Consider the following 27,499-nt stretch of genomic DNA (forward strand, 5'->3'; position numbering starts at 1 on the left):
TGGGGACTAAATTTGTCTTCTAAAAATAATTTTTAATATAGTGTTTGGAAAGAAGACGGATGTCAGAAGCTGGTGATTACGTCTTGAATGCTCCAGGTAGCTCCACGTCATAAATTAAAATGTCCTTCCATCATTTGTATTTCTGGCACTTCTATTAAGTTCTTGCAGCAAACAGGATGCACATTTCTCAGGCATATGATTTTCCCTCAATTTCTAAATTATTTGTGCAAAAAACCCCAGTTCTGATAATGTTAGACCATGTAGCTCTCCAGATCTTTTTTGTCAGGTACCAACTGGCCTTAATCAATGGGAACAGTCGACTCACAATAATGGACGAGTGCCCAATCAAGTTCAGTGGATTCTGAGAAATACGCAAAAGATTCCATTCAAAATATTCCATTGCAGCTGTTTGCAGAAGCATTCATTCCACAAATGGTACAGAAAATGGTGACTAATGCTTTGACAGTGATATTCAAGATGGATTTTTACATGCAGACAAAAATGGTTACATCATCTTCCTCATTTCATGGAAACAGTAACAAAAAAATACTATGAGTAGGTTTTCAGAGTATTGAGTATTCGGAATATGTAGTTATGGTTAAGGATGCTGTATTACTCAACTGAAAAAGACGACTGGTAAATAAAATGTGTTTTTTATTATTCAAATTTTCCAAAATTATATAAAGATCTGGAACTAATGTGAAGACGTTTGCATTCAGATGATGATGTGTAAAGAACCCATGTGTCTTAGCATGTACGTTTCCTGTTGCTTACTTTGTGAAAGCATTAATCGACCTTCCTCTTCACGAGGTGAGATTTAGTTAGCAGTCTTACCTTCTGTTCCGTTCCTGATCCGAAAGCTCTGCAAGAGAAAGTTGGGACTGAAATGAGAAAATGATCATACTCCCTTCCCCTAACATTAGCTTAACATTTCAGTCATAAGGATAGCGTACCACATTGTGAATGGAAAACGAGAAAATTCAGTTCTGACTGTACTTTTTATGTCACATTTTCATAGCAGTTCATATTAAAATATCAGTACAACACAAGAGAAAAGTGTTTGTCTATAATAGACATTTAACTAGGGAGATATATCAGGTATAATCTTCCATTTGAGAAAAAAAAGGCAGTAGGTTTTATGGACCAAATAAATAATCTGAAGAAAACAGACCCATTGTGGTGGATACAGTCATTAAAGTAAGGAACACATAGGGAGAAAAGGAAGGATTCAATGGCTGGGTGACTTTACATGATATTCTAGCCTTGTGTTATATTTAGCAGCTCTCACTGCCGTTGCATAAACAGCAGCATTTTGAAAGGCGACACCAGGCTGGTGAAGGTGTTCGTGGTCATTTTGCAAATTGCAGTTCAGGTGATAGAGCCGTTTAACCACCACTGCCAGTCCTTCAAGCCAGCGCTCAAAATGAGAATGGGCTCCAGCTTTCTGAATTATTCTGACAGATCTTTTAAAAAAAATCCCTCTTGCATGCACCAGTTCGCTCATGCATGGAGACAGGTGATTCCAGAGAGAATTAATATATGGGACGTGTGACATTAACTCATCTGAATCCAGATGAGGCAGAGAGTGATGGAACTGCCATAAAGGGAAATTCAGACAAAATGACTTGAGGAAGAACAGGAGCAGAATCACTACAGATATCTGACAGGATTAAACAGCAGCCCCTGAGTGCACAATATCCAGAATCTTCAAACACAAAAACAGCCCTTTTTTTTTTGGGACAATTTAAAAGCAAGGTGCAGGTATTTGAGAGTCACATCCATGCTTTCTGCTTCCTATTGGTCTATCAGTAAGATACATATTTATTTTTTAAACAAATGGGCAAGGAAGTTTTTGAGATGCACACAACGAAGTAATGCGCTCTCAACTGTAAGTGATCTGATTGTTGTAGAAAACCCACAGCTTTGTGTGCCAGAGAAGGAGCCGGAATGCTGAGCTCATTCCACCCCCCCTGACATACAGCACACTTATACTAACAGGTACGAAATGGCCGCCAGGATGTTATGGACTGCAAGCTCCACTGGCACCATAATTTTAAACGCTAGAACCTGAACCACAGTACATTTATTTCCCCTAACAGATACATCACTTTTCCAAACCAGTAGTGCAGGACATAGTCATGGTACATCATTTGGAAATGAAGTCAGCCAGCTCAGATTGATATATGCTGAAATTAACAAACAAGCCTAAAGAAAAACACAGTCCTATACTCTTGGGGGAAAAAGCAGAGTCACGTCTGTGTTCCTAAAGCCCTTAAAATGACTATTTAAAGCAAAGACATCTGCTTATCTCAGTTCTTTCCAAAAATGTTCTAAGCACCAAACAATATCCTTGCATCACACACAACCCCATTACATCACAGCGTAAGAATGTCGTTAATGGCTGCAGTGCTCATACCCACTGCTCAAATGCAGTGTCAGCCTACTGAGATCTGTTGACCAATAAACTGTTAAAATCGGTGTCTTTCTGCCATGGTTCTGAGGTTTTTTTCCCCATTGCCCCCATCTGAAAACAGCATTCTGTTTTCTGCACCTCATGTTATGTAGATGCATCGACAGCAGGTTTAACACCTTGGTGCTGTTTGTTTTGTGCATCAGCAGAAGAAACAAATTCAAATTCAGATAACGTCACTGTCACAAGGATGCATCTTGGTTCCTCCTCAAACACTAATCCTATTTTATAGCCGACCTCTTTGTTGTGTGCCACAGATCGTGTTGCCTGTCTGGAGAAGAGACAGGCCTGGATGATCAAGTGCGAGATCATAGGTTTGTGGTGACAGTCGGCATGCCGTAAACAGGATGCTGAACATGGCTTATTTCTCCTTGTGACAAGCTGGACGCGTCAGCCTTATCTCCCGCATCCCAGCAGAAAGTGAGTTCTTCATGCATGCCGCAGATGACGCACGAGAAGGCCCAGCTCGATAAAGGAGAGAAGGAACGAGGCGTATCTGTTTCCTGGGGGCTCTGGCTTGCTCAAACTGCTGAGCATAGTAAGCACAAGAAACGCCTGCAATATGTGCTGGTCCTCACACTGATACTCAGGTTAGAATATAAAAGCGCTGCTTTAAGAAGGCATTGTGAGCGCTGGAGTAACTTGAGGAAACGTATGAAGAATCCTGTTATAGCCAGTACAAGACCTGGGACATACTCTGTGCTTATGGTTAGTGTTACACATGCTGCGTTTATGTAGCTGATGTTCTCATAAAGACCCCCCCATCACCCATAAACTATAAACACGTCTGCGGAAATGTTCATTTTCCTGATTAACATTTCAAATGGAAGTACGGTTCTTCAGCCAATGAACACTACTGCGAACACCCAGAAAAGGGTCACGCATTTCCATAAAGAAATAGGAAATCTATCACTGATTCAAGGTCTCTCAAGTAGAAGTGGAAAAGGACCAAATTTTACTACACATTCAGAAGAATATATCACACCTTGCATGGCTTTCTCACACACCTTCAGTTTCAATGAGAATATTATGTTCTCATCCAGAGTTTACTTGTTGTACAAGTCAGTACAAGATTATACTTGTTTTTACTTAAATGTTGTATTATTTTTAAAGTTCAGCATTTTACGCACATATTAGAAGATGAATCCTTCAACCACCTGAAAGACATTTTTCCTAACTTTTCCTGTGGGTTTCAATTAAGTCACAGATTCAGTACTTCAAGTTAGGAATAACAACTTTTCTGGATATTGGAAGAATACAGTACAAAGAAAAGTACAGTGACTTGAATTACATTTGGCGTATGATATATGCGTTAATAATAAGCGTACACATTTAGCAATGGGATCAGTATAGGGTATTATGTTGGAGTTGCAACGGAAACAAAGAATTAATTCTGCTTGGAACAAACCCAGTTTTAAATTCAAATTTCTGCGCTGTTCCACTCAGTTTTTTATGAGTGGCTAAGTACATCTTCAAATTACTAGTGATGCTGCAAAGCACTGAACTTAACAGTTTAAACAACACAATATGTATGTTTACTAATAACAGAAGAAGCTTTTTGTACTTTGTGTCAACGTGAGATGATGGATTGACCCTCACACATGACTGCTCTCAGTTATACTATTCCTATAGCAGGTACCTTAAGTTACCACATGACTGTCAGTCTCACCAGACACACATCTCAGAACTCCGGCGCAAAATGACTTTACAATCTGTTTTCAGCTACAACTGACAACTTCTGCTGATCTGCCATTTTATTCAGCAAATATTTAACTAAAGTTAATGCCACATTCAGAAAAAAAAATTCCTAATCTTCCACTTTCAGGTGGAAGTTTTAAATTAACAAGTCAAACACAGGACCTTAAAATGCAATTTATAAACAGCAATTAGGCACCACAAATTGCACTGAACTTGGTATTGTATTGATTAGCGCGGGAAGCGTGCGATATCTAAAATGACCATTTTAATTAACCCATTCCCATTGCCAATAAATGAGGAAAGAAAAAAAATGAATGAAAAAGCAAAATATAAAATGGGCTAATTATCCTTTTTTCCACTTTATTGTAAGTTTTAAATACCTGCTAGTTAAAGGCACAAAAATCAACCAGATTACTGACAACAAACTGTTAAACTGGACTCTGATGAAGGAAAAATCAAGAAGTACTGCATATTTGTATTAGTCAGTGCATCACAGGGGTCGCATGAGATTTTCTTTTGTGATTTCATTACATTTAAGTCGCCATGGCAAAGGAGCGGGCCTTCACTGAATGTGCAAGCAGAGCCATGGATGACAACACTGGGCCTTTAGCTGCCATATTCATTAAAATAAAGAGGGCAGAGGCTTATTACCCACAGTTTTATCGTCATTATACTTCATGCGCTCTCCTGTCCAGAGAGACTGATAGACTGCAGAGATAAAGAATCCCACTAGTTTCAATCACCAAATGTAAGATTTCTCAGCAACTTATGACCTACACCTCAGTCCTTCCTATTATCATGCTGCTCATATTTGACTTCAATCTAGCAGCAGCTGAAGCACAAACACCAATATGCAACGACAATTTTTATTTCGTTACAGGAACATACACATTTCCTGTCATTTCCTTACATTGCTTTGCCGGAGGGTTGCGGTGAGTAAATCACCTTTGACGTGCAATAACCAAATTGAATTCTTGGCAGTCTGTATGTTGGCTCTCTTTAAGGAAAACTCAGCGGCCAAGGCAGAGTCTTATGAAAGGATGAATGTAAAACGGTCACATGAAAATTGGACAAATTAAAAACCATCCAAACATTCACTGAAACACTAATCTGATGTACTAATGGAAAAATTTTTGTTCATATGGATCTTGGGAATCTATCATCATTACTTTGTAATCCTTACTGCCAGAGGGAACCTTTAAGCCAAGAAATTTTAATAATGCTTTTGCCGTGAGTGAATAGTGGAGGGTGACAATACCACACTACCGGAAAAAGTACCAATTTATTTCTTTCAGGGTACACCTACTTGTCACTGGGGCTGTACCCTTAACAAATATTAAAAATTCATTAATATAAAATATATATTTTGTCAAGTTAAAATTATTTTTTAAATTTCTACCACAAGACCGAGGATAAGCCAGCAACAGTCAGCATCATTTCCTTATAGGGGATCTTGGGGTATGTTCTATAATGAGCTCCTTGCACCCAATGCTCTGCATTGCTTGTTTGTAGATGGAAACAAAACTGAAAAAAAACTATGTGTATTCTGTCACTACTGATTTTATAAGTTCAGCACAAATGGAGTTGTTTGTTTTTGTTCGTGATGAAATGACAAACTAAAACGAAACAGGCCCCCTGATCAGAAATTAAATAACATGCTCTGAATCTTCACCCCTGAAAACAAAATAATGACAGGGAAGAGGATACAACTGACACAACAGATACTCTCAGACCAGTATAAATCACTGGGCCTGCAGGTATGCAATACCTTGGTTAATCAGAGCATATTTACTGCATGAGTAAACAAAGACATCAGGTAATTGACCATATAAGATTATTCCTCCCCAAAAGGTAGAGTACTGTGCTGCTCATTTCCAATCCTGCCAAGTGTAGAAACGACTGTACAAAATCCTGACGACAAACTGCACACTACAGGTTCTTAGAGGTCTTCCAATCGTTAGAAAATAATGAGAAATATGTTGTTATCTGGGACTGGGGCCCTGTGTTTAGTCCTAACAAGGTAGCAACTATTAAGTCAAAAAGTGAAAAGATTTGTTGATTTATGCAAACAAGCAATTATTAAATATCCTGCGTAAAATGACCTTTGAATTAGTAATATAATTAATCCATATTTTAAGCTTCCCTACGTTGGTAGTTTAAGGTCGCATGACTGATGCTGTCACTGCTTACATTTCTCGATTTCACTCAACAGATCAACGATTTATGAAGTGCTGTTCATGCATCTTCGCAATGATCGCTACAGCTGTCCCTATCATGTGGCTTTTATTCATATAATTAGCTATGGTGAGCTAGCACCATAGCCTTTAAACAATGCCGCCTATGCCAATTACAATGCACTGACAGCTATGGAGCGTTGAGCTGTTAAGCAGCATAATGTCTACATGAACGGCATGCACCCCTGCAGAGAGGCAGGCAGTGCACTGCTGAAATAATTTTAGGTGGTCATCCAATGTTCAATCAACACCACAAACAGCAATACTGTTAAAAAAAAAATCGTTCATATTCAATATTACTTTGGACACTGAAATATCTCTATTTTTAAGAACAATGAAATATCCCCAAGGCCTAACAGTAAAGGTAAGAGTGACGTCGACAAGGCGGCTTATTTTATCATCATAGTTCCACACACTCATCCCTCCACTAATTCTCTGTAATGCTAACCAGATTGCATGGTGCTACAATGCATTTAGCTATAAACGCAAAACACACAGTTCCTCAGCCGTACAGGACAGAGCATGGAATCTGCATGACAAAATACTGCATAAAGAGGGAGATATTGTCTGAGTTTTGAATTTCAAAAGATATCCATTTTGTATCTCAGTTATGTTCCAGTTAATCTACTGGCCATTGCTCAATGGGTAGTTGCAAATTTCCCAAGAGACATTATCATGTTTTTTTTTCCTCCTTTTTTTTTCTTTCTTTATCCTTTCATATAGTACAAGGACAGGAGGGGGGTAACAAGCTTAGAATCTGCCTAAAGCACAGCTGAAAACACAGGAGCCCAGAAACAAGCAGACCATCCGCCCTAGCAGCAACGATTAGGCTGAGGTTCATGTACAAAGGAACAAGAAACAGGTAAATGAGAATCACAAAGAATCTCTCAATCATTTTGAATATCATGCTTTCAGAAGGGGGCTGGTCAAAATACTCAAAACAGTAACAATGTCTAATAGTGACAAGATAATCAATCAACAAGATTTTGTTAAGTTATTTTCTCTATCATCTTTCAAATCCAGATCAAGATCTCGTTTCTACCAACCAGTTGAGCATAAAGAGTCACAGGCAGAGGACTCACTTGGTTGGTAGAAACAAAATCTTGATCTGGATTTGTAGTTTCTGGACCTGAAATGCCCAACACTTGAAATTTTACAAGTTTAACATTATAAAATACTTCAGAATGCTAACCAGCGAGTTCTCTCACACGCACGTACACACAATAGACCGTAATTGCTCTGCACAGAGAAACACGAAAATATGCAGAGGAGCCACAACTAATCGCTTGCTATTGCTAATCACTGGAAGTGATTAGCAATACTAGCAATGTTGGAGACCAGTGGCCAGTACTACGAAGCGGGGTTACTGGCTTATCGGAGTAACTTGTCGGATTTAAGGCACCACAGTTTAAATGGACTTCATATTCATTCACTTACATTTTGCCCAGACTACCTTAAATCTGACAAGTTACCCAGATAAGCCAGTAACCTCCTTCGTAGTACTGGCCACAGGTGGCGTGGAAAAAGTCAGTCTGACTGAACAGTTCAATACGCTAGTTATTATTTATTTCCTTCTTGAAATAAATTTGTACTAAATTTACCTCTGGATAATAAGGCAAGAGCAGTGGCATCATTTATCAAAGTTTCCCCAGAATGAAGACAAAATGGGCTGGTCTTGGGCATAAAACCCTCGGGCTGAAAATGAGTCCCATTCTGTGCCTGCTCACCACCGTGATTTTCACAAGAGAAAACGTAGGTGCGATATGGCACAAGGTGTCTCACCTGCTGAGGGACAGAGTGAGGGCATCCGTCGCTGCTCTGATCTTGTTCTGTGCCTCCACATGAGTCATCTCCTCCGCTTTGGCGTCCCCGATAGACACCACGTAGTCCCCAACTCCCACACCCGCCTGGACTGCCTTCCCCCCCGGGGTGAGCTGTGGGTGAGATAAGAAAGGCAGTCGGCCTTTCCGTTACCCATATAAACTGAACCATCGCTATTCCCATTTCAACTTTAACACCAGGATAACGGAGTCCAATAGCAAAAGCCTGGATTTTATAATAGCACTTAACATTCACCACATCAATTTCAATACTGACCTATTCATCATCTGAACATCAAAATCATGTTACATTATTTAGTACATGTCAAGTTTAAATTTAAAAGTATTCCTCTGTATATTACTGAAATGAGTTTCGCCTTCTTAGCCTCACTAAGTCACCATGCTGTCAGTGGTGTAACAGACATATTGGACCTGGTCTTATCTTTGATTTATCCCACATGAACACAGACCTAGGCATGCGTTCTTTTGTGCTGAAGTCATCTTCTGCCATGGAACTTCCAGCTAACACCTTTACACATCAAATCAATACCAGGAGACCAAGTCCTAACTAATTTCCAGTCCTCATCTTTAAATCCAGCTGCCTCTATAGACTGCATAGCAATGTGAAATGACGATTACTCATGTTTACAGGAGTTACACATCACCTGGGACTTACTCTATTTCTTATTCAGGGAAAATTCACTTACTTCAGGTTTATCTGCTGTAGTTACTAGACTTCAGACCTATTACTGTTTAGCATCTTATCAGCTGAGAAAAGTGTTTTATAGTCTCAATGTGGCTTAATTGAGACAAATGGGGTCAGTGAATGGGTTCCAGTGCGACTCCAGTCTATCCAGTTCTATGCAGCCCAACTGTATAATATTTTGTGGCAAAAATGAACCCTGCTCCTCAAACTTCAGGAAGCCCCAGAGGACCCAGACCACACCAACAAGCATCAGCTGTGTTCTCCTTAATTAGTTGCTTCACTTTATTGATCCTCTTTGAATACCAACTCTGTCCACTTGCCTGATAATGATTTTCCAGATGGAAAAGATTATAGTTTGTAGACCCTGGTGTTTTGTAGGCTTCATACGTTTATATTATAAAAATCAGACCCCAGAATTTAGAATTCAGAAAAAAATGCCCTGGCATACTGGTTCTGACTTTGAATAAATAATTAAAAAGCTTCCAATATACTTTATAGACTTTAAGCAGCAGATTATTAATAACAGCAACACATATCATCACTTCACTTCAAAGTGTTCCATTTTCTTACTTGATTTATTTGATAACACAGATGGTGAAGTATCACCATTTTCCCCAGCAAGACCAAGAGAAATCGACCATCATTTTAGATCGCCTCACAGAACAAGGTCACTTGTACCTGTCAGGCTATACATGCACTGAAGATGGAAGCAAAGAATTAATGCACATTCATTAAAAGAAAGATAAGAACATGAACATATCAGAAAGATTAACACACAACATTTCATTCCCAGATTAGAATCCAACACCTCATGGGGGAAGACTCACATACAAAAGTTAAATTAACCTTTATTCTGCCTTCACCCACTTTAAATTAAATCCATTTAAAGCTGTACTACAATTACAGCAGCATCATGACCTCTTCCAGTATCCTGAGCAAAAATTTCTAACCTTGTCACCTTCTAACCTTCTAACAGTTTCGGTTAGACATTATTTAATTAAGTGCTGCAGCATAAACAGACAGACACAGGCTGGTAAATCCCAGGGTAACTAACCACTGCAGGTGAACAGTAAGAGATACTGAGTGAACAGTATAGCATTTTGGCATTGTGGGTAGGAGGGCAAAAGCCTTTGAGAAGCTGTGGGGTCTTGGAGGGGGGAAGCTCGGGTGCTGGAGGTATAGCATGGCAGGAAAGGTGACAGGCTGTTGAGGGACAGGAGCATCTGCAACCCTGGCTTGAGTTTTTAGCGCACAGCTGTTCCTCCATTTTGGTCGGAAGCACCAAAGTGCTGAGGTCAGGCCTTTTAAAGGGATAGAATTATCCTTCTGCAGGCAGTTTGACAATAAATAAGTTATAGTGGAAAACATTTTGGATTACAGAGAATACCAAGGGAAGGGGTCACCAGCAGCAATGAGCATTCGGATCCAAATCTAAATCTTTTTAAATAAATAAGCTACAGCACAGGCAGCTCTCAACTTGCGGAAAACCATCTTAAGTGAAAGCAGATAAAAGATATCGAAGATACGAGATATCCAAGTTACGGAACGCTAATGCAAAAAAGGCGACATATGCCTGTAAGTAAATTTACCCTTCATATTTTCATTTATTTCATTTGTGTACTAGTATATTTTTGGCTTGTGCATTTTTTTTAAGGTAGGATTCCTCAAATCCAGTCGTGGAGGGCCAGAATCCAACCCAGTTTGCAGATATCCCTGTTCAAACACACCTGTTAAACCTGGTAATTAGCTAATGTAAGATGCATTTAAGCAGGGAAATCTGCAGTCAGTGTTGGACTCTGGCCCTCCAAGACCGGATGTGGAGAATCCTGCTATTGGTCTTGAAAGGTATGGGAATGTAAATCTGATGATGTATATTTTGACTTACGAAAGGGTTTGTGGAACGGATTTTTACATCACTCGTGAACTGTGTGTACTTATGAAATTATACAAGAACAAAGCCACAACATGGGTTTAATTCTCAAATATACCAAATACATATTCATTTTAAGGATGAGCATTATGAAAATACCGGTAATAAACAATATCAGACAAGTAACCCAGTGTTGATATCTGACAGTGACTAAGTGATGATTATTGCTTTGTCAGGGAAGTAGGCTTAGAATACACCCAACGCAAGATAAAGATTTATGATTTGGCTTCCAGTTTAACCATCTGTGCAGTTTAAAAAACACTTTCAAATTCCAACTCCCATTAAAATGAATGAGAAAAATGTTTTGAATCTCACTAGCTAAAATAGATTTTCTGATATCACTGAATTCATGATATCAGGAATTTGCACTCCACCTACTTAGAGCTGAATTTGTGATATCCCTTGAAATGGATTTAAGTTAAAATGACTTGCCATACATCACCAATTTCTACCTTGCAGTCAGCAGCCAAAATGCCAGCCATTCAAATGCAACTTCCCAGCTGGAATTCTGAAGGCCCCAACTTGTATGGGTGGTCAAACCATACAAGAGCTGGCCAGTTAATTCCTTTTCAAGATAAGGAAACTGCAGACAACCTTGCTAGCCTAGTCATGAATTCCCTCTTTGAAATGATCTGCATATATGGGAGGGAATGATCTTCACACGATATAGCTAAAACTTGATTAGGGAAAAAAAAAATCCTTGTGGTGTGCAGACAGTAGCATGCTGGCAATTAAAATGCTGTGTCCTGTACAGACCTGCAAAAAAACGCGATGTCCCCAATTTTTTATATCCCACTGCATCCTACCTCCAAGATCGACAAATTTTATCTTGGGGTACTGATGTTACAACCCATCACCAGGGTTATATTCATGGCCAGTCAATGGACAGTTAAACAGACTGAACAAACACAAGAAGTTAAAACATCACAAATGATTAGAAATTAATACAAACAGGCAAAATAATGCCTTACGTTTAGTTTTGGGGGGGAAAAAAAGTCTCTGACTTTTCTAAAAACCTCAGAAAGCCAGGAAAATGATAAATATGCAAAAGGAGGTTAAAAGGAGGACAAAACAACAAAACGTGTTTAACAGCCAAAGGAGCATCACATGCAGGCCATACAGGTGGATCTTCACTTGTAAGTAAGAAGATGTGGGTCAGCCCGTATGCCCCTACAGCTGACTCTGCGTGCTTCAATAACATTGTTTCTCTCATTGCTTTAAATTAAAACATTGCATATTTTAGATACTGTCCAGCCCTATTGCCCACACAAATTTACATTGTCCGTTAAGATAATAATCTAATGGACACAGCTAAACCACACAATATTAGCGTACACATATTGCATAACGCTAAACATAATGCGCTGTTTTCTTCAATATTATTTTTTGTTTTGCTAAAAGAACATTACTAATTAAGTTACTAAGGTAGAGGGGCAAAAGGTTTGTTTTTCCATTCCCTCATCCAGCAGATGATTCTCAAAGTTGGCCATGTGCCTTTAACCCTTCTCCCAAATGACTTGCTTCCTGGGTAATGCACTTGAGTTACGTCATTTCAGGTGCTTGCAAATCCCATCTTGGAACAAGAAAAACTTACCTGCTGTTTTGCAATAGCTGATATGCTACAGAAGAAATGCGCAAAGTGCATGGTGAAATGAGAGATCAGCGTGACAAGTACAGACAAGCCCCCGGGTGAAAACCCCAACACCAGTTATGAGAGAATTCCTTTGCAATGATTATATGGTTAGATTTGTTAATCAACACACACACGCACAATTTCCGGTCCACCCTACAAAAATTGCACAAGGTACATTTTAAAACATAATACTGCTGGTGTTTGCCTTTTAAAATCAACAATATTTTATGGATCACCAGCTGCATATATGCACCCAAATGTCTTCTGTCAACTTTTAAAGACAACGTTAAGTATCTTAGATGGGTTTCTCTTTTACACATTAGCCAAACTCTATCTGCAGAAGTCAGACAACCACACATAACAGTCTGCAAGAAGGGGTCTTTAATCGGAGCAATGGTCTCCATATGCAGTCATTTTTCATGTACAAGTGTAAACCAGAGAGTTTTTGAAACCCATAAAGAAATTATGGCAGGTATTATCATCCATCTTTTATCTATAAAAGTCTCAAGTACCGACTCCAGGGTTTCTATATTGGTAGTGTGCCTTTGCTTTTTGATGTTTTTATTGAGTAAAGAATTCCTTACAGGAGCTTGATTCTTTAGCTTAGAAGGTTGTGGTCAGTTCTAGGACAAAAAACATGATAGATCCTGGCTCAGAGCAGACGCATGGGGCTTATCTGTACCCCATACAGGATGTCACTATCAATAACTCCAGAAATGGAAGAAACATTGTGATATCCACTAACCGAAGTAGTAGGGGTTCCGTATCAGAACTAAACACACATACACAGACAGCTTCTCAGTTTCTACCCAAGGAGTTAAAAATTTTAAACCAGAACAACACTATACCCTATAATGGATAAATAAAACACCTATTGATGGAAATACCCATATTTCCTGGTGCCGGCTGTCTCGACAGAGTATATAAAAGCAAGTCTACGCCACTGATTCATGTCCTATTCATTCAGTGCTAACTCACAAGAGAACACAGAGGCTGTAAAAATCAAAACCACCTACTCAGGCAGTTGTATTACTAAAGCACGATTCAAATAATGATGCAAGATTTAAGCCTAAGGAGAAAAAACAACCCATCTTGAATGACTAAGCCAGACGGTCTACACATCTTGCTGTACAGCAGTTTTTGTGTCAAAACAGAGGGGACAATATTGACTCAGATGATGTACAGATGGCCTGTCTCCACTATGCAAGTCGGCAGTTGCCTCAGGGTCAATGGGAACACTCTGTTTTCAAAGGATCGTGTGGTCTACTGCTCTTGAGGAACAGGCAGTTTAGTGCTCATCAAAAATATCTCCTCTGGCTACCACCGTTTTATAGGTAACAGATAGAAGCAGTGGCAAAGGGCCTGAATTTGCCAAATACAGACATGGATCTCCTTTGAACTGTTTTGAATTATCACCCATCCATCCTCCACTACGTATCTGGGTCTGGGTGGCCTTGAATCATCTAAGCAAAAATATATTCAAGACATATCCATAGTAAACCGGACTCCACACATACAAATGGAATAACTTCAAATGCAGGTTACTTCTCACAGTATTCTGCGAGAACAAATCCTAGGCCTAAACTAGTACTTCTGACAATAAAACATGTTTTTAGTTAAATGTGTAAAGACAACAAATTAACTAAGTGTTATCTTTGGCAGACTCTGGCAGAAATCCAGATGCTAGCAGATGTTTGGAAGACAAAGACCACTAGCAAACGGAAAAAAGAGAGACGGTGGCTGCATACAGGTAGACGCTACGTACATTATTAGAGATAAAGGCTGAGAATCACTTTCATGCCAACACTGCTTGTTCATTCTTGAAAGATCTGAAGCTAAAGGAGATAAACTGCACAGTGAGCGTGCAAATTTGTTTATCCAGGCTGCGTTTCGCATTTTCAGAAGCTTTAGAAAAAAGCATGTCTCCCATCTGTGTTTTTCCACAGCTGCAGCAGCATACAGTTTTCAATCATCACTTACTTTCAGCTCAGATACGTCACCTCTATGCCTTTAACAATGGGGATTGTCCGCAGGCCATTTCAGGACCCGCTAAATCAATAGATTCTAAACAATGATATCAAGACCGTTCATTCCTTTTCTTTTTAAGGACATGTAAAAAATAGATATCTAGCATCTGTTTGCCATTCCTCTGCCATTCTGATGTGATGCCAACCACTCGGACTGTTTTGTTTTTTCCCTTTAAATTCCCAAAGAGAAACAGATTGGCTTGTTGTTCCCTTATAATAAACCCAGGAGGAACCGCATGCTGTCACTTCCCTTGCACAGAAAGACCGGTGAGTCAGACTGATACCTGGAGCATTTTAACAAACACGCACAGACTTGCAAAGCACACGCTGTTTGCGCGAGCTTTGGTGGGGACCCTCCCAGAGAAGCCCACCGTGTATGTGGGCCAGTTCTAAATTCATGCATATCCAAAGAGAGGGGTGATACCACCCCCTTGAGTTGGACCAGTATCACAGTCAGAAAACACAAGTCCATGCTATAGCCTAAAATTACCCCTCAAAGAAAGCTCAGTCAGTCACACAAGCGGTTATACAGAAATACCATACCAGGCTGGAAAACTGTATGGTGAATGATATATAGCACTCTTGTGTGTGTAATATGAGCTATTCAGCTTTTTCCCTGTATTACATTTAATTACCGCCTGCCTTGTACAGAACCTTTAAATATATACATTTCCTTCAACAGAAGGAAAGGCAGACTAGTACTAACAACCTGAGAGGTAATACTTTAAATGAGATGAACACCGTACCTTCCCTTGATTTAGATGCTGAAAAACGGCCCCTTGTGTCGTTCCACCTTGACCGTGAAGTATTGTACAGTGGTACCTCAGAACTCGAACTTAATCCGTTCAGAACTCAGGATCGAATCCTAAAAAGTACGAGTTCTGATCCAATTTTCCCCATAAGAAATAATGGAAAACCAATTAATTGGTTCCCTGCCCCAAAAAATTACACATAAATATGTTTTTTTTAGCATTTAAACACAAAACGAACCGGATAAAACAAGAAGAGCATATACTGTACTAAACACAGCTAAGCACATTTATCAAAACAGTAATTTGTAAAAAGTAAGAAAATAAATGTATCCAGTGTGTAAAGTAAAAAAAAAAACAAAAAACAATGTGTCCTGCCCTGATCGTCCGCTCCTTCCGTGTGCCACGCCCCCTCGTTAACCCCGTGTGGGATCCCCATGTGATCAGCTGTTTCTGGTTGTTGTCATTAGTCCTCTATATTTCGTCCACATTTCAGTTTGTTTCCCCAGTCCAGTCATTGTATTGTCCATCTGCGTTTTGCCTGCCTTGCCTGTAATTAAACCCCGTATTCCCCAATACCCTGACGTCTGCACCTTTGTCTCCAATCCGTCCCCGCTTGGCACGACAGTATTATAATAAAATGTATTAATGGTTTATTATTAATATTAAAATAATGAATAAGAAATCTTTATTTTGAAATGTATTTTATTATATAATAATAATTACTGTTACTGTCTATTGTTGTCTAAATGTATTTTTACTGTCTAAATATATTTATTCAGCTAGTGTAAACATGCACGGTGCTATCACAGCGAATGCGAGGCTGAGACTGAAGCGTTACCCTTTGTTTCTGCATGAGAGACGTGCCGCGTGACTCATTTCCCCGCGCGTACAAGGTATCTTAGGTCGGCGTTCACGGTTTGACTTCTGAGATTCAGATCGAGCTCTAGGCAATTTTTTTTCTAACTGGTTGGTTCGACTTTTAAGAAATTCGAGTTCTAATGAGTTCGAGAACTGAGGTACCACTGTATTTATGAAAAGACCAACTAATGGAAAGCTGGAAGATACTGTGTCCTCCTGCCACATTCTGACACGAGGACAGCCCCAGAAAGCAAAGCCCCTTGAAATACTCATCCCATCCCTCTCCAGTTATACTTAAAAAACACAAATTCTCAAGCTTCAAAGATTTTAGGAAGATACATTCTCGGGTGACTAAACAACTCCGGCATTAAACTGTGTCATGGAAGAGTCCACATACACAGCGATAATCCCCAGCAGCGCAGCTCCAGCTCGTGGGTGACCGCACTGCCACCCGGCTCCCGGGCTGCGGAGACGTCAGATTCCCCCTGGGAGCGTTAGCCTCCTTAAGCCTCGCCCCGCCAACCCACAGACTGCACATCTGTTTTCAATCCCGTCCGGCTCCAGCAAACACAGTGTTCAGAAGCAAGGCTCAAAAGGGCTTCCACGGGACCCCTGACACAAAAGTCTCTGACGCAGCAAGAAAGCCCAACAGCGCGACAGATGTGTTCTGTCGACACCACTGCATGCGATTATGCTGGGACTGTGAGGCCCAGATGTCTTGTGCATCCAGAAAATAGATTTATTTATGTGTTCAAAAGTCGTCTTTGGAGAGCATACTTTTGTGCTCTGAAATAGCACACCGTTTTATCATCTCAGTATTAATGACATTTGCATTCCCATAATCCCTTGTTAAGAATTTTTTAAATATTCCCCATTTCAAAACTAAAATGAGGAATGCGTGAAATATGTCTCAAATTTTAGTTGGATTCAGCATCTGGTCAATTAAATTGTTAAAAATTAAATTTAATAATATATATATATATATATATATATATATATATATATATATATATATATATATATATATATATATATATATATATATATATATATATCATTCACTCACACACACACACACACACACACAGCTTCCTTTGCAGGGCGTCTGGGCTCAGCCTTGCAGACGGGGTGTGAGGAGCTTGGAGATCCGGGGGGGGGGCCCAGGCCAGATAGGCGGTGGACGATGGATGGACAGAATTCCATTTGTTTCGTTTTCCTCGCTCCACTGATACAAACTGACCAACATACATGCAGTGAGAATGTCACAACTCCGCCGAGTTGTGCTCGCATAACCTTTGTATGCTCAACAATGCTCAGACGTTGCTTAACAACCAAACATTCCAGCATTTGTAATGTTTATTGCACTTGATTCTCCATTAAAATGAGACTAACCTGGTTTGTTTTTCAGGTTTCTCCTGAAGATTATAGACACCTAGGCTATTGTTTGTGTAAAAAAAAAAAACAAACAAACACCACATTATAATTTCGAGTAGAGAGTGGATTGGTGGGTAGCACTGAGACCTGCTGATCCCCCACCCTGCAAGATGTGGAGTTTGCATTTATTCCCTATATTTGCAAGGGTTTCTTCCCACAAGGGTTTCATTTATGTGAAATGGTGTCTTTAAATCGCCCTCAGAGTGTTTGTGTGTGTTTGTCTGTTTATGCATGTTTTTGTGTGCGTGTGTGTGTGTGTGTGCGTGCATTGAAATGAATGAGCGGTTCCCATAAGGATATGTTTACCCTACATGTGCGTGCGTGTGTGTGTGTGTGTGTGTGTGTGTGTGTGTGTGTGTGCCCTGTAATGGCCTGCATACCTTACAGGGTGTCTCCTGCCTTGTGTTTCCTGCTTCCTTTGACCCATGAGCTACTGAACATGGATGTCATTTCCATTCATTTGTAAGTCATAGTTTTAAAGTGTCTAAAGTTTATATTTCTTTGTGATCCACAGGCTGGCATCTTCATTCTTGCATTGGTATGGAAAGCCTCCCTGGTTTCAGTGTCAGTGCTTCAAAGTTCACAACCTCAAATAAAAGCTGAAAATAAAGTCAAAATAAAGTTTTCACCTTTTGCAGAATATAGGCTCGGGTGACAACTGCAGAATTGTGCTGCAAGATATGCTACATCACCTAGCATTGTGTACGGGAACGCTCGTCAGTTTATATGGGAAAAAGCATGTTTGTGCCTTTACGTTCTGAAGAAGCTGGAAAGAAAATAAACCAACTGGTTAAACTGCAGTTCTCTGTGGTTCTCAAAACAAAACAAAAAAACAAAACGGATGATAAGCAGTGTTGTGAAAGGAATAAGAGTATGCAATCCCTTTAAGATTCAAATCTGTATTTTAAATAAAAAAACCCTTTGACCTCTGCTAGATGTGTCATCTGTTAAAAAGAAAAGATCTGAGAAGAATGCAAACATGTTTAACCCATACTGCAAAAAACAGGAACCCAAGCACTATGAAACAAGTGGCTCATTAAGAACATGATAAAATAATAAATACCAGCACTGGACATCTGGTGGAAGTCAGCAGCAAGCTTGCATAATGAACATATGTAAATGACAAACAATGCAGTACATATAAGGGCTGGAAATGCTGGGTTCAGCACTCATTCTGTTCCAGCAGTTCCAGTGTATGGAACACTGAGGAGACTGTCTCCAGGGTTAGTACACAGAAAGCAGAGCACTTGGAAACAAACAAAAATTACATGTCCTTTTGGGGAAGTAGACTGCCTTCGTCTCTGGTTCATAAGCTGGATGAATGATTTGGACCCACTTAAGTTTTTGTTTTCTCATGTTCTCTTTAAAGGTGTATTTTCCCGGTTTTTACTTTAAGGCTTTAAAAAAATATTAATTAAAATCAGCCCTTCGGCTTAACAGTTAGCAGAATGCCATTGGTAAGTTTTGTTGTCAGATGCCGTTGTCAGATGCTCAACATTTAGGAATTCTCTCTAAGGGCATCCTCACTGGCCAGGTAATGAAACTCTCAGTAATATTCACAACATGGCCGTCTGAGCCTGACCTAGGCTAGAAGGAGCTCCGGGCTTAGATCACAACCCTGTCTATGAGTCACAGTCCAACATTTCCAAGTACAAAATTCTGTCTATTCTGTTGAAAACAGATGAGGTCCGTGTCCATCACGGCTCTGAATTTGAACAAAATCACATTATACAGTATACATATAACAAACAAAACACTTGTTATAACAAGATTCAGAGCTTTGCTACAAACAAACATTCGGAGTGCAAGCCTCACTAACCCGACCCTGGATCCGCCCCTGGATCAAAGCCTAGTAAGACTCAGCAAGCCAGCACATTGCTCAACTAGGAACAGTTCACAAGTGAGAAGAGCTTTGCATGGTTATTATCACTGTTATAACAGTGAAATCCAACGACCTTTCGGTTCGGGATTGCTATTTGACTGCTAAGTAAACATTCAAGATATTTCCATATCACAAGGCTTTGAATGGAGAGCAGATTACAGTTTGTCTGGTCAGCAAGGCTATATTATCTCATACACATTATGCATCCATCCATCTCCAAACAGCTTGTCCTGCTCGGGGTCACGGGGATGCTGGAGCCAAACTCACACAGCATAGGGCACTAGGCCGGGATACACCCTGGATGGGAGGCCAATTCATACAAGGAAAGTTGATGCACATTCACACACTATGGGCAATTCAGAGACACCGCTTTGCCAAACTGCATGCTGTCTTTGCACTGCAAGAGGCATGACGAGGACAGAACATGCAAAGCACACACAGAGCAGAGATGGGGTACTCACTGAACCACTCTGCATCTACACATACACATTGTACTAGATGTACGTTTATATACATGATGTGTACGTGAAGATGTGTATTTAATTACAAGCACTATATATGTTTTTATACATACACACAACCACACACACATACATACACACACACAATATATATGGGCTTAAATCAATCCAAAAAAAAAAACTTTGTGATTAATCGCATTAAATTGCACCTAATATTAAAATTGAGTCGTAAATATTTATACATTGAATACCCAAATTAACGTAGAATTAACACAAAGGGGAGTACATTGGTTATTGTCAAAAATTCTATCTGCAACTCATCAATTTGCTCAAATTTTAAAAATTAGTTTGAAGAGACAAACTAAAATAAATGGCTTCATTGTCTAAAATATCGATTTTGGAGGCGAGAAAAAAAAGACAAAATTTAAAATCATTGTATATCGTTTTGTGTTACTGATTTTTGGCTATTTGGGTAAAATGGGTGAAAGAAATTAAATTAGAGCAAAAAACGACAACCAATTTTAATATACCTAAAGTTAAGGTACTATGGTGCAACGAAGAGTTACGAGAATGATTCCTGGTCTTAGAGGAATGTCTTATGAGGAGAGGTTAGTGGAACTGAATCTGTTCAGCCTTGAGCAAAGGAGACTAAGGGGGGATATGATTCAGGTCTATAAGATTCTAACGGGTCTGGATGCTGTTCAGCCAAATGACTATTTCAATATTAGTCTAAATACTAGAACTCATGGCCATAGGTGGAAATTAGCGGGAGAACATTTTAAAACAAATTTGAGGAAGCACTTCTTTACACAGCGTGTAGTTAGAGTATGGAATAGTCTTCCTGCTAGTGTAGCGGAAGCTCAAACGATGGGTTCCTTTAAATCAGAGCTAGATAAGATTTTAACAACTCTGAGTTATTAGTTAAGTTCTCCCCAAACGAGCTTGATGGGCCGAATGGCCTCCTCTCGTTTGTAAATTTCTTATGCTCTTATGTAATGTCAGTTGCTCTAAACAAAAACAAAAATTTCACATAACTTTTTTCTCAAATTCTCAAGTACATAAAAATGACCCATATTAAAATTTTTGTTAAATGGTTTAGCTTGTAATGTACAGATTTTAGCTTTGTATTCTGGAATGCTGCGCAATGGCATGACCTAAACTTTACCGTTGTTTAAGACCAGGAGGGAATATTATAGGTCTCTATTGAAATGTATGATTAAACTATTTTCTGTTTTAACGCGAACAAAAAAATAACGGGTTAAAACTTTAAAATTAATGCGGCACATTAATGTGATAAACAAACCAGCACCCCAAGTATTTTATATTACATATACATGAAATATTAATCATTTACCATTATATCATATGTAATAAGTAATCTATAAAATGTAAATACAAATACACAAAGGCAGATGGGTGGCAGCTAGTCCCTTCCCATGTCTACTTCATGCTAATGTGGTTTAGTATAATTATTTCACTATCAATATTTGCTAATGGTTGGGAAAGGCATTTGGGAAAGGATAACTCCCCCTCATGGATCAGCATGTTCTGTCAAGTAATAATCAGCAAACATTTACATGAGGCTTATCCCTGATGTTAGCACAATCAGATTTCAGGCACAACATTTTCACTGAATATTAATAGTTTCTCAGCATTTCTGCAATGTACTTCAGTTTGTTCAGCCATCAAAATTCCTAGCCACATTCAGAAAAAAGATCACAGTGCAGAATATCACTTTTTCACTGTAGTAGTGTGGAATTCCCAATTACACTAAAAAATATTTAGACAAACAGAATAATGTCTAAACTTTGACCTTTAATATATGTAATAAATGCTATACCTGAGCTAGCTTTTGACTGGTGTGCCATTCAACCTCATCGGTTAGCATCAATGTAAACTGGTATTATTCTTCAGCACTATGGAATACATCTCCCTACAATAATATTTAAATTCACAAAACCATCACCAAATCCTACTATCAATAAGTTGTTTGAGTTTTTGATGCTTTTTCATTGATAATGCAGCTGAAGACCCTTTGTCCAAGCTTACCATTTTAAAAGAAGAGTTTTGGAATGCAAGTTAAGGAAATGGTGTCCATCAATTAAAATGTCATACTTTACTTAGGGTAAAGCATTTATTAAACGTAAAGCCATGAAGCAACAAAAATGAATAGCTGTCACTTACCCGAGACACCGTGAGTGGCATGTTGAAGTCCTTCCCTCCTTGGAGCCGAAATCCCCAAGGTGCTGGGCCATTCAGCGTTACATAGTATATACTCATGGTCTGAAAGGAACAGGGGGAAGGAAACGCTTTACATCAATCTTCTCTCACTTAAAAAATTACGCAGACTGCCGACAGTCTCTAATTCATGGATGGTTTATTTACTTATTTGAGTGCCCTTAATGACCTCTGTAAGACACCAGCTTCAGAATATGATGCCCCACAAACCCAAAGCTGATGGGCAGCAGAATGAATGACAGAGGTTTCCAGTATTCAAGAGTCCTAATAAGACCAGTGGAAACACTGCAGTGAACCAGAACAGTAAAAATCCACAGAAGCAACATAATGATCATCAGTGAACAATGTACCAAGTTCATTTCAGAACATACTTTGGTTTTAAAATACAGACAGAACACAACAGCTCTTTTCCCCCATCAGTAAGGAACAGATGGGATTAAGGGGTCTAACAAACATTCCACATGGCAATACAAACATTCCACAACTCATGGAAATTTAGACATTAGTCATTTGACTATTACTACATGCATAGATGCACACTGTTTTACAGTGTGAAGGAATACAGTAGATGGATCTCAATGACAGTATAAACCTTGCCCTAAGCCAAGTACAGTACTACAAATATAGCACACACTTTTCGCAATATTTTATATAAATTACTAAACACATGAAAGCAGATCTTGTAACATTGTAATGACGTACAGTAAGACGAATATGTGCTGCTCATTACGCAATTGTTTTCTGCTCCTTTTACATTTTCAGCCGACTGCTAGATTCTTTAAAGATTAAATCCAGTCTCTTTAGATAACTCACACCAAATGCATATAAACAAAAATTTCAATCACACAATACTTTGAAAGTAACTATATGTTGGTAACCCCAAACTCTCATTAAGACTCCATAACTGAACAAGACATAAGGACTAAATGTTTGATTAAGATTAGCAAATACTGACACTCCCTCACCTCTCTGGCCGAGCACATGGCAAACATACCTCTTTCTCCTGAGGGGTAACTCTGAAACCAAGCCAGAAACCTTCTAAAATTGACGGGAAAGCCAGTGAACTATGAGCCTGGAATTCTCCACTCAGGCTGAGGCTCTCTTTGTGACAGCAGGACGAGCCCTTTGCTGCTCTACAGAGGCTATATAAGGAATGTAAAACTACACCAAGTTATTTAGGCCCAACACCCTTATGAGTCACAGGGAGGAGGGAGACTGCGTCAACTACCTTGATTCTCTGGGTACAGCTCATACATTCTAACCAATAAATATTATTCCATGGAGACAATAGGGGGGCTGCGGCACTAGGGCAAGCAGGAGGTAAAAAAGGTCAGTTTTTTCAGCAGTCACCACATAAAATTCAGGATGATACCCTGACAGGCATTAAACTAGTCTGCATTTTTGCTCACAATTCAAGGACACCAGCTACAATAATACTAATGCTAGTATTCATCATCATCATCATCATCATCATCATCATCATCCAAGACCTACCCCTGAGCACAAATCCATTCTTTGACCCTGCCTTCTATAAACTGATTTCTCTCAGCCCTCCCCAAGCCTGAGCATGAGCACTGAAGTCTGCCCTTACCAAGCTTGAAAGAAGCAAAAAGGTTTGAGAAATTGCATGAAATGAAACCTTAGATGAGCCCCACAAAAAAAAAAACAGGAAAATGTAAGGACATGGACATCATAAATGCACAGTGAAACAGATATCGATCGGTTCAAATGAGGTGGAAAACAAAATATCAGTGTTTATTCGGATGAAGGGAAGCTCACAATAAATGAAGAGGTTTAATATTACTGAGAGGGAAGTCAGAGTAGAGAGTGCAAAACTCAGAAAAATTAATCAGTAAATAAGCACCTTCATGTGGCCAGACCAGTAAAAAGTTGGAAATCAGGTTTGTGTGTCTTTATACAATCTAAGTATGGTTGACATGCAAAAGTGGAATTGGTCACAGAGAACACAATGTTCTACATAGTTAAAAATTTTATGATTTTTTTAAGGAAACTTTGCATATTTTATGTACTTGTAGTCAGAGAAGCAACAATGTGGAAATTTTTACCGGTAATTTTTGTCTAACATCACCAATACAGATACCGGCTAACCTTTCAGCAATTTGCAATTTTGGAGGTGGTTGGTTGCCGCTAGTGAAACTTATCAAGCTTACTGACGCAGACTGGCAGTATGTTGCTACATCATTTGTAATTCTGTGGAAAACAAATTACCAATCCACGGGTCAGAATTAATAATGAAATAAAAGCACATCACAGGTGATATAAAACCGTCTTATGGACCAATCATCCAACGTAAATTTTTTCCATTTGTTTAGTGGTTGTCTTTAACGCTAGTGCTGCTAACTCTGAATTAGGATTGGGCAATTAATCCAAAATTAATCAAAACCGACATTCAGAACCTCTAATCGATGTAAACTTGCCCATATCGGTTACTTCAGTTTTTAAAAATTGTTAATACTTTTCCCAATGAACGGCCATGTACATTCCCCTTAAAAACATACTACCCTGTGTGTTGTCACGTGACTCCGCCCCATCCAGACGAAGACATAGAAGCAGCATGGAGGAGAACTCAAACACAGAGCCAACTGAGCAACTTGAGTAACTTGTACCAAAGAAAAATGCTGTGTCCATTTTGGCTTTAATAAATATGCCACCAAACAAAATATACAATACTATATTTTATGTACAGTACTGGATTATAGCATATTTAAATTATACACAGTCCAGTAAATTTGTGCAGTACTGTAATTTGAATAACGTTTGAAACAGCTGTTATGTATTTTGAAAGAGCCAATAAAATTCAGTAAACAGAAATGATGTCCTTTTGTTACCTTATGTTCGTCACTTAGATGGTAATCTACCAGAGATGTAAAGAAATAGAAAAATAATAATGATCATCAGCTTATAGTCATCAGTTTCACCCAGACTAGGGTTGTGACGATGAGGAAATTTCCCCACCGGTTAATGGACATGTGACAACACCGGTAATACCGGTATCACCGTGGGGGTGGAGTTTTCCTCTTTTCCTCCTGCTTTTAAATAGCTTATAAATGCGTGCGTATTATACTTTCACTTTTAGTTTTGCGGGAATTGGCAATTCGGCGTCAATTGTTTGAATGGACGACAACGAAACTACAATTAAAAAAATCACTGATATTAAACAGAACTTTTATTAACATAACACAACAAAAAACACAACAATGCTACAGGCTGAAAAAACTGTGGAAGTTGGAACCAAACAAATAACAACCATAGAACGTTTATTACGTAGCCTATGTTAGAACGTTTTTAAAACGAATAAGAAAATAAAATAGAAAGATAAATAAATAAAGTTTAAATAAGATTAAACGAATGAACAAGAAACGAATATAAAAGAAAAACTTCCAAAATGACATTAGGCTACAAAAATGACAAGTCAGCAGTCTTTAAAAAAAAATAAATAAATGTGGGGACGGTATCACGGTGGAAAAGTGATGTCACTGGTATTGCGTCTTAAAACCGGTAACACCGTCAACACCGTCTATCGTGGCAAGCCTAACCCAGACAGACGTGATCGCTATAAAGTGTTTATTTTTTTGCAAGAAATACAAGATACTTGCTTTCTACTTTTTTAGGGAACTTGCTTGTTACACTAAAAATAAAATGTAACCTTTTTCATAGGACGTTTTCATTTCAAGCGATTTGATTTCAGTTGTCCAAAATATTCAATGGGTGACCATAAATGGTTCATCTGTGTGTGATTCCTTCAATTATTTCAAAATCATAAAGATCTTTCATGCAAAAATATCCCAGCTTTAATAGTTGAGCATATTTACAGTACAAACCATGTCAATGAAACGAGGGCAAAAAAAACACAAAATAATCATTCATTAATCGTAATCGAGGTACAACGTTCAGTTAATCGTGATACTGATGAGGTCATATTGCCCAACCCTACTCTGAATACTGATGAAGTTTAAAAATTGACCCGCAAGACTAACATGGGGCTGTTGCCAATATCTTGATTTTTAACAAATATTGGCCAATAGCAATGCAAAGCAATAGCCTACATTGTGCGTTGCTACATCTAGTGGATCAAATTATCCAGTAGAACAGCTGCAATTCTCTCTCTCAAAAAAAAAATAATAAAATAATAGAATCAAAATCTGTTGTTGTAACCACACAATACCTGCAACCACCAAGCCTGGAGGATCAGAATGCTCTTTTAAAGAGTTAAAATAAAACTTCACAAAAATAATAAAAATAATAATAATTTGACAACAATGTTAACTTTAGCTTCATGATTTTGAACCTCCAGTTGAACTCCAGTGAAAATATTCACGTTTTATACAGCAAAACACACAATAGCAAGACTAATTGTAATTAAGACATAATTCAGGTGTCATATCACAACAGAAGTTTAGGTAAAACACAACAAATATTAATGAGCTTAGCTGCAAACCATGGAGAACTTTAAAACAGCCTCCATCTTGCCTCTTGGCTGTACAGCCTAGTTTCGGTTATGTGACTACAAGACAATTTTATTCATATAGATTAGTTTTACATTTTCCCATTCAAAATTATATGAACATAGGCAGCTAGTACTGAAAACATACATCTCAGCGAGCTAAGACAGTGATCAAAAGTTTATGCCTGTGATCGGAAGGTCATCAGTTCGAGCCCCGGCCTTAGCAGAACAGTCACATGTCCGTGGACCCTTGGGCGTGGCCCATTAGCCCCCAGCTCCCGGGGCACTGCAAGCTCGCTCTCGCCTGCATGGAGAGCAAGATGGGCAAAGCCAAAAATAATTTCCCCAATGGGATTGTAGTATCTCTATTCTACATTGCCCATTTTTTGGTGAGATGCACTCAGAAGCATTACTGCATTTATCACACCTGTCGTTCAATTTAGAGATTAAACCAGATTACATGAAAGTAACTGGAGTACCTAAATAATAGCAATCAAAAGGGCAGGTATGAACTATATTCACCCCCCAGAAGAAATTAAGGTGAAAACAGTAACATCAAGCATTCAACAGGGCAATTATAATATGAAAGGAAAGCCACACATTAAGAAATGCATCACCTTGTTTTTTTCCCCCTCAGAAAACACTAGACAATACTTAGTTTTCAACACTTATTTAAAAAGGACAATGTAACAAGTAACTTCCATACTTAACTGCACCAAATACTTGAATAAAATAAGTGTAAGGGATCTTAATTATTATCTACTCTTCCCAAATTTATCAGTTGTTCTTTAAAGAATACCTGCAATTGCACCTTCCACAATTCTTACATTGCTGGTCAGTTATATTAAAGTAAGGTTTTTTCTTACTTTCAATTCTGTACAGACATTATAG

At 38.8% G+C, this 27,499-nt stretch overlaps 1 protein-coding gene and 1 long non-coding RNA gene across 5 annotated transcripts in view; one reads left to right on the top strand and one right to left on the bottom strand.

Moving 5' to 3' along the window:
- The window catches only part of pdlim7 (PDZ and LIM domain 7), a 44,583-nt gene that overhangs the window by 15,019 nt on the left and 2,065 nt on the right, over positions 1 to 27,499 (bottom strand). The window contains exons 1-4 of one of the 4 annotated variants that reach the window (XM_023834618.2): positions 23,138 to 23,289; positions 22,090 to 22,188; positions 8,185 to 8,336; positions 835 to 862 (exon numbers count right to left, since the gene is read on the bottom strand). In XM_023834618.2, coding sequence (XP_023690386.1) covers positions 835 to 862; positions 8,185 to 8,336; positions 22,090 to 22,185 — 276 coding nt within the window. In that variant the 5' untranslated portion in view covers positions 22,186 to 22,188; positions 23,138 to 23,289. Of the gene's footprint in view, positions 1 to 834; positions 863 to 8,184; positions 8,337 to 22,089; positions 22,189 to 23,108; positions 23,290 to 27,499 lie in introns of those variants that run through there. The other 3 variants (XM_023834616.2, XM_072717671.1, XM_023834617.2) reach the window with 3 other exon arrangements.
- On the top strand, positions 10,127 to 18,493 carry LOC140593339 (uncharacterized). Its single transcript, XR_011993644.1, has 3 exons — positions 10,127 to 10,503; positions 14,154 to 14,241; positions 18,077 to 18,493. It is a non-coding gene; the product is annotated as an uncharacterized lncRNA (long non-coding RNA).

This window comes from Paramormyrops kingsleyae, chromosome 10 (assembly GCF_048594095.1).
Source record: "Paramormyrops kingsleyae isolate MSU_618 chromosome 10, PKINGS_0.4, whole genome shotgun sequence".
Classification (NCBI taxonomy): Eukaryota; Metazoa; Chordata; class Actinopteri; order Osteoglossiformes; family Mormyridae; genus Paramormyrops; species Paramormyrops kingsleyae.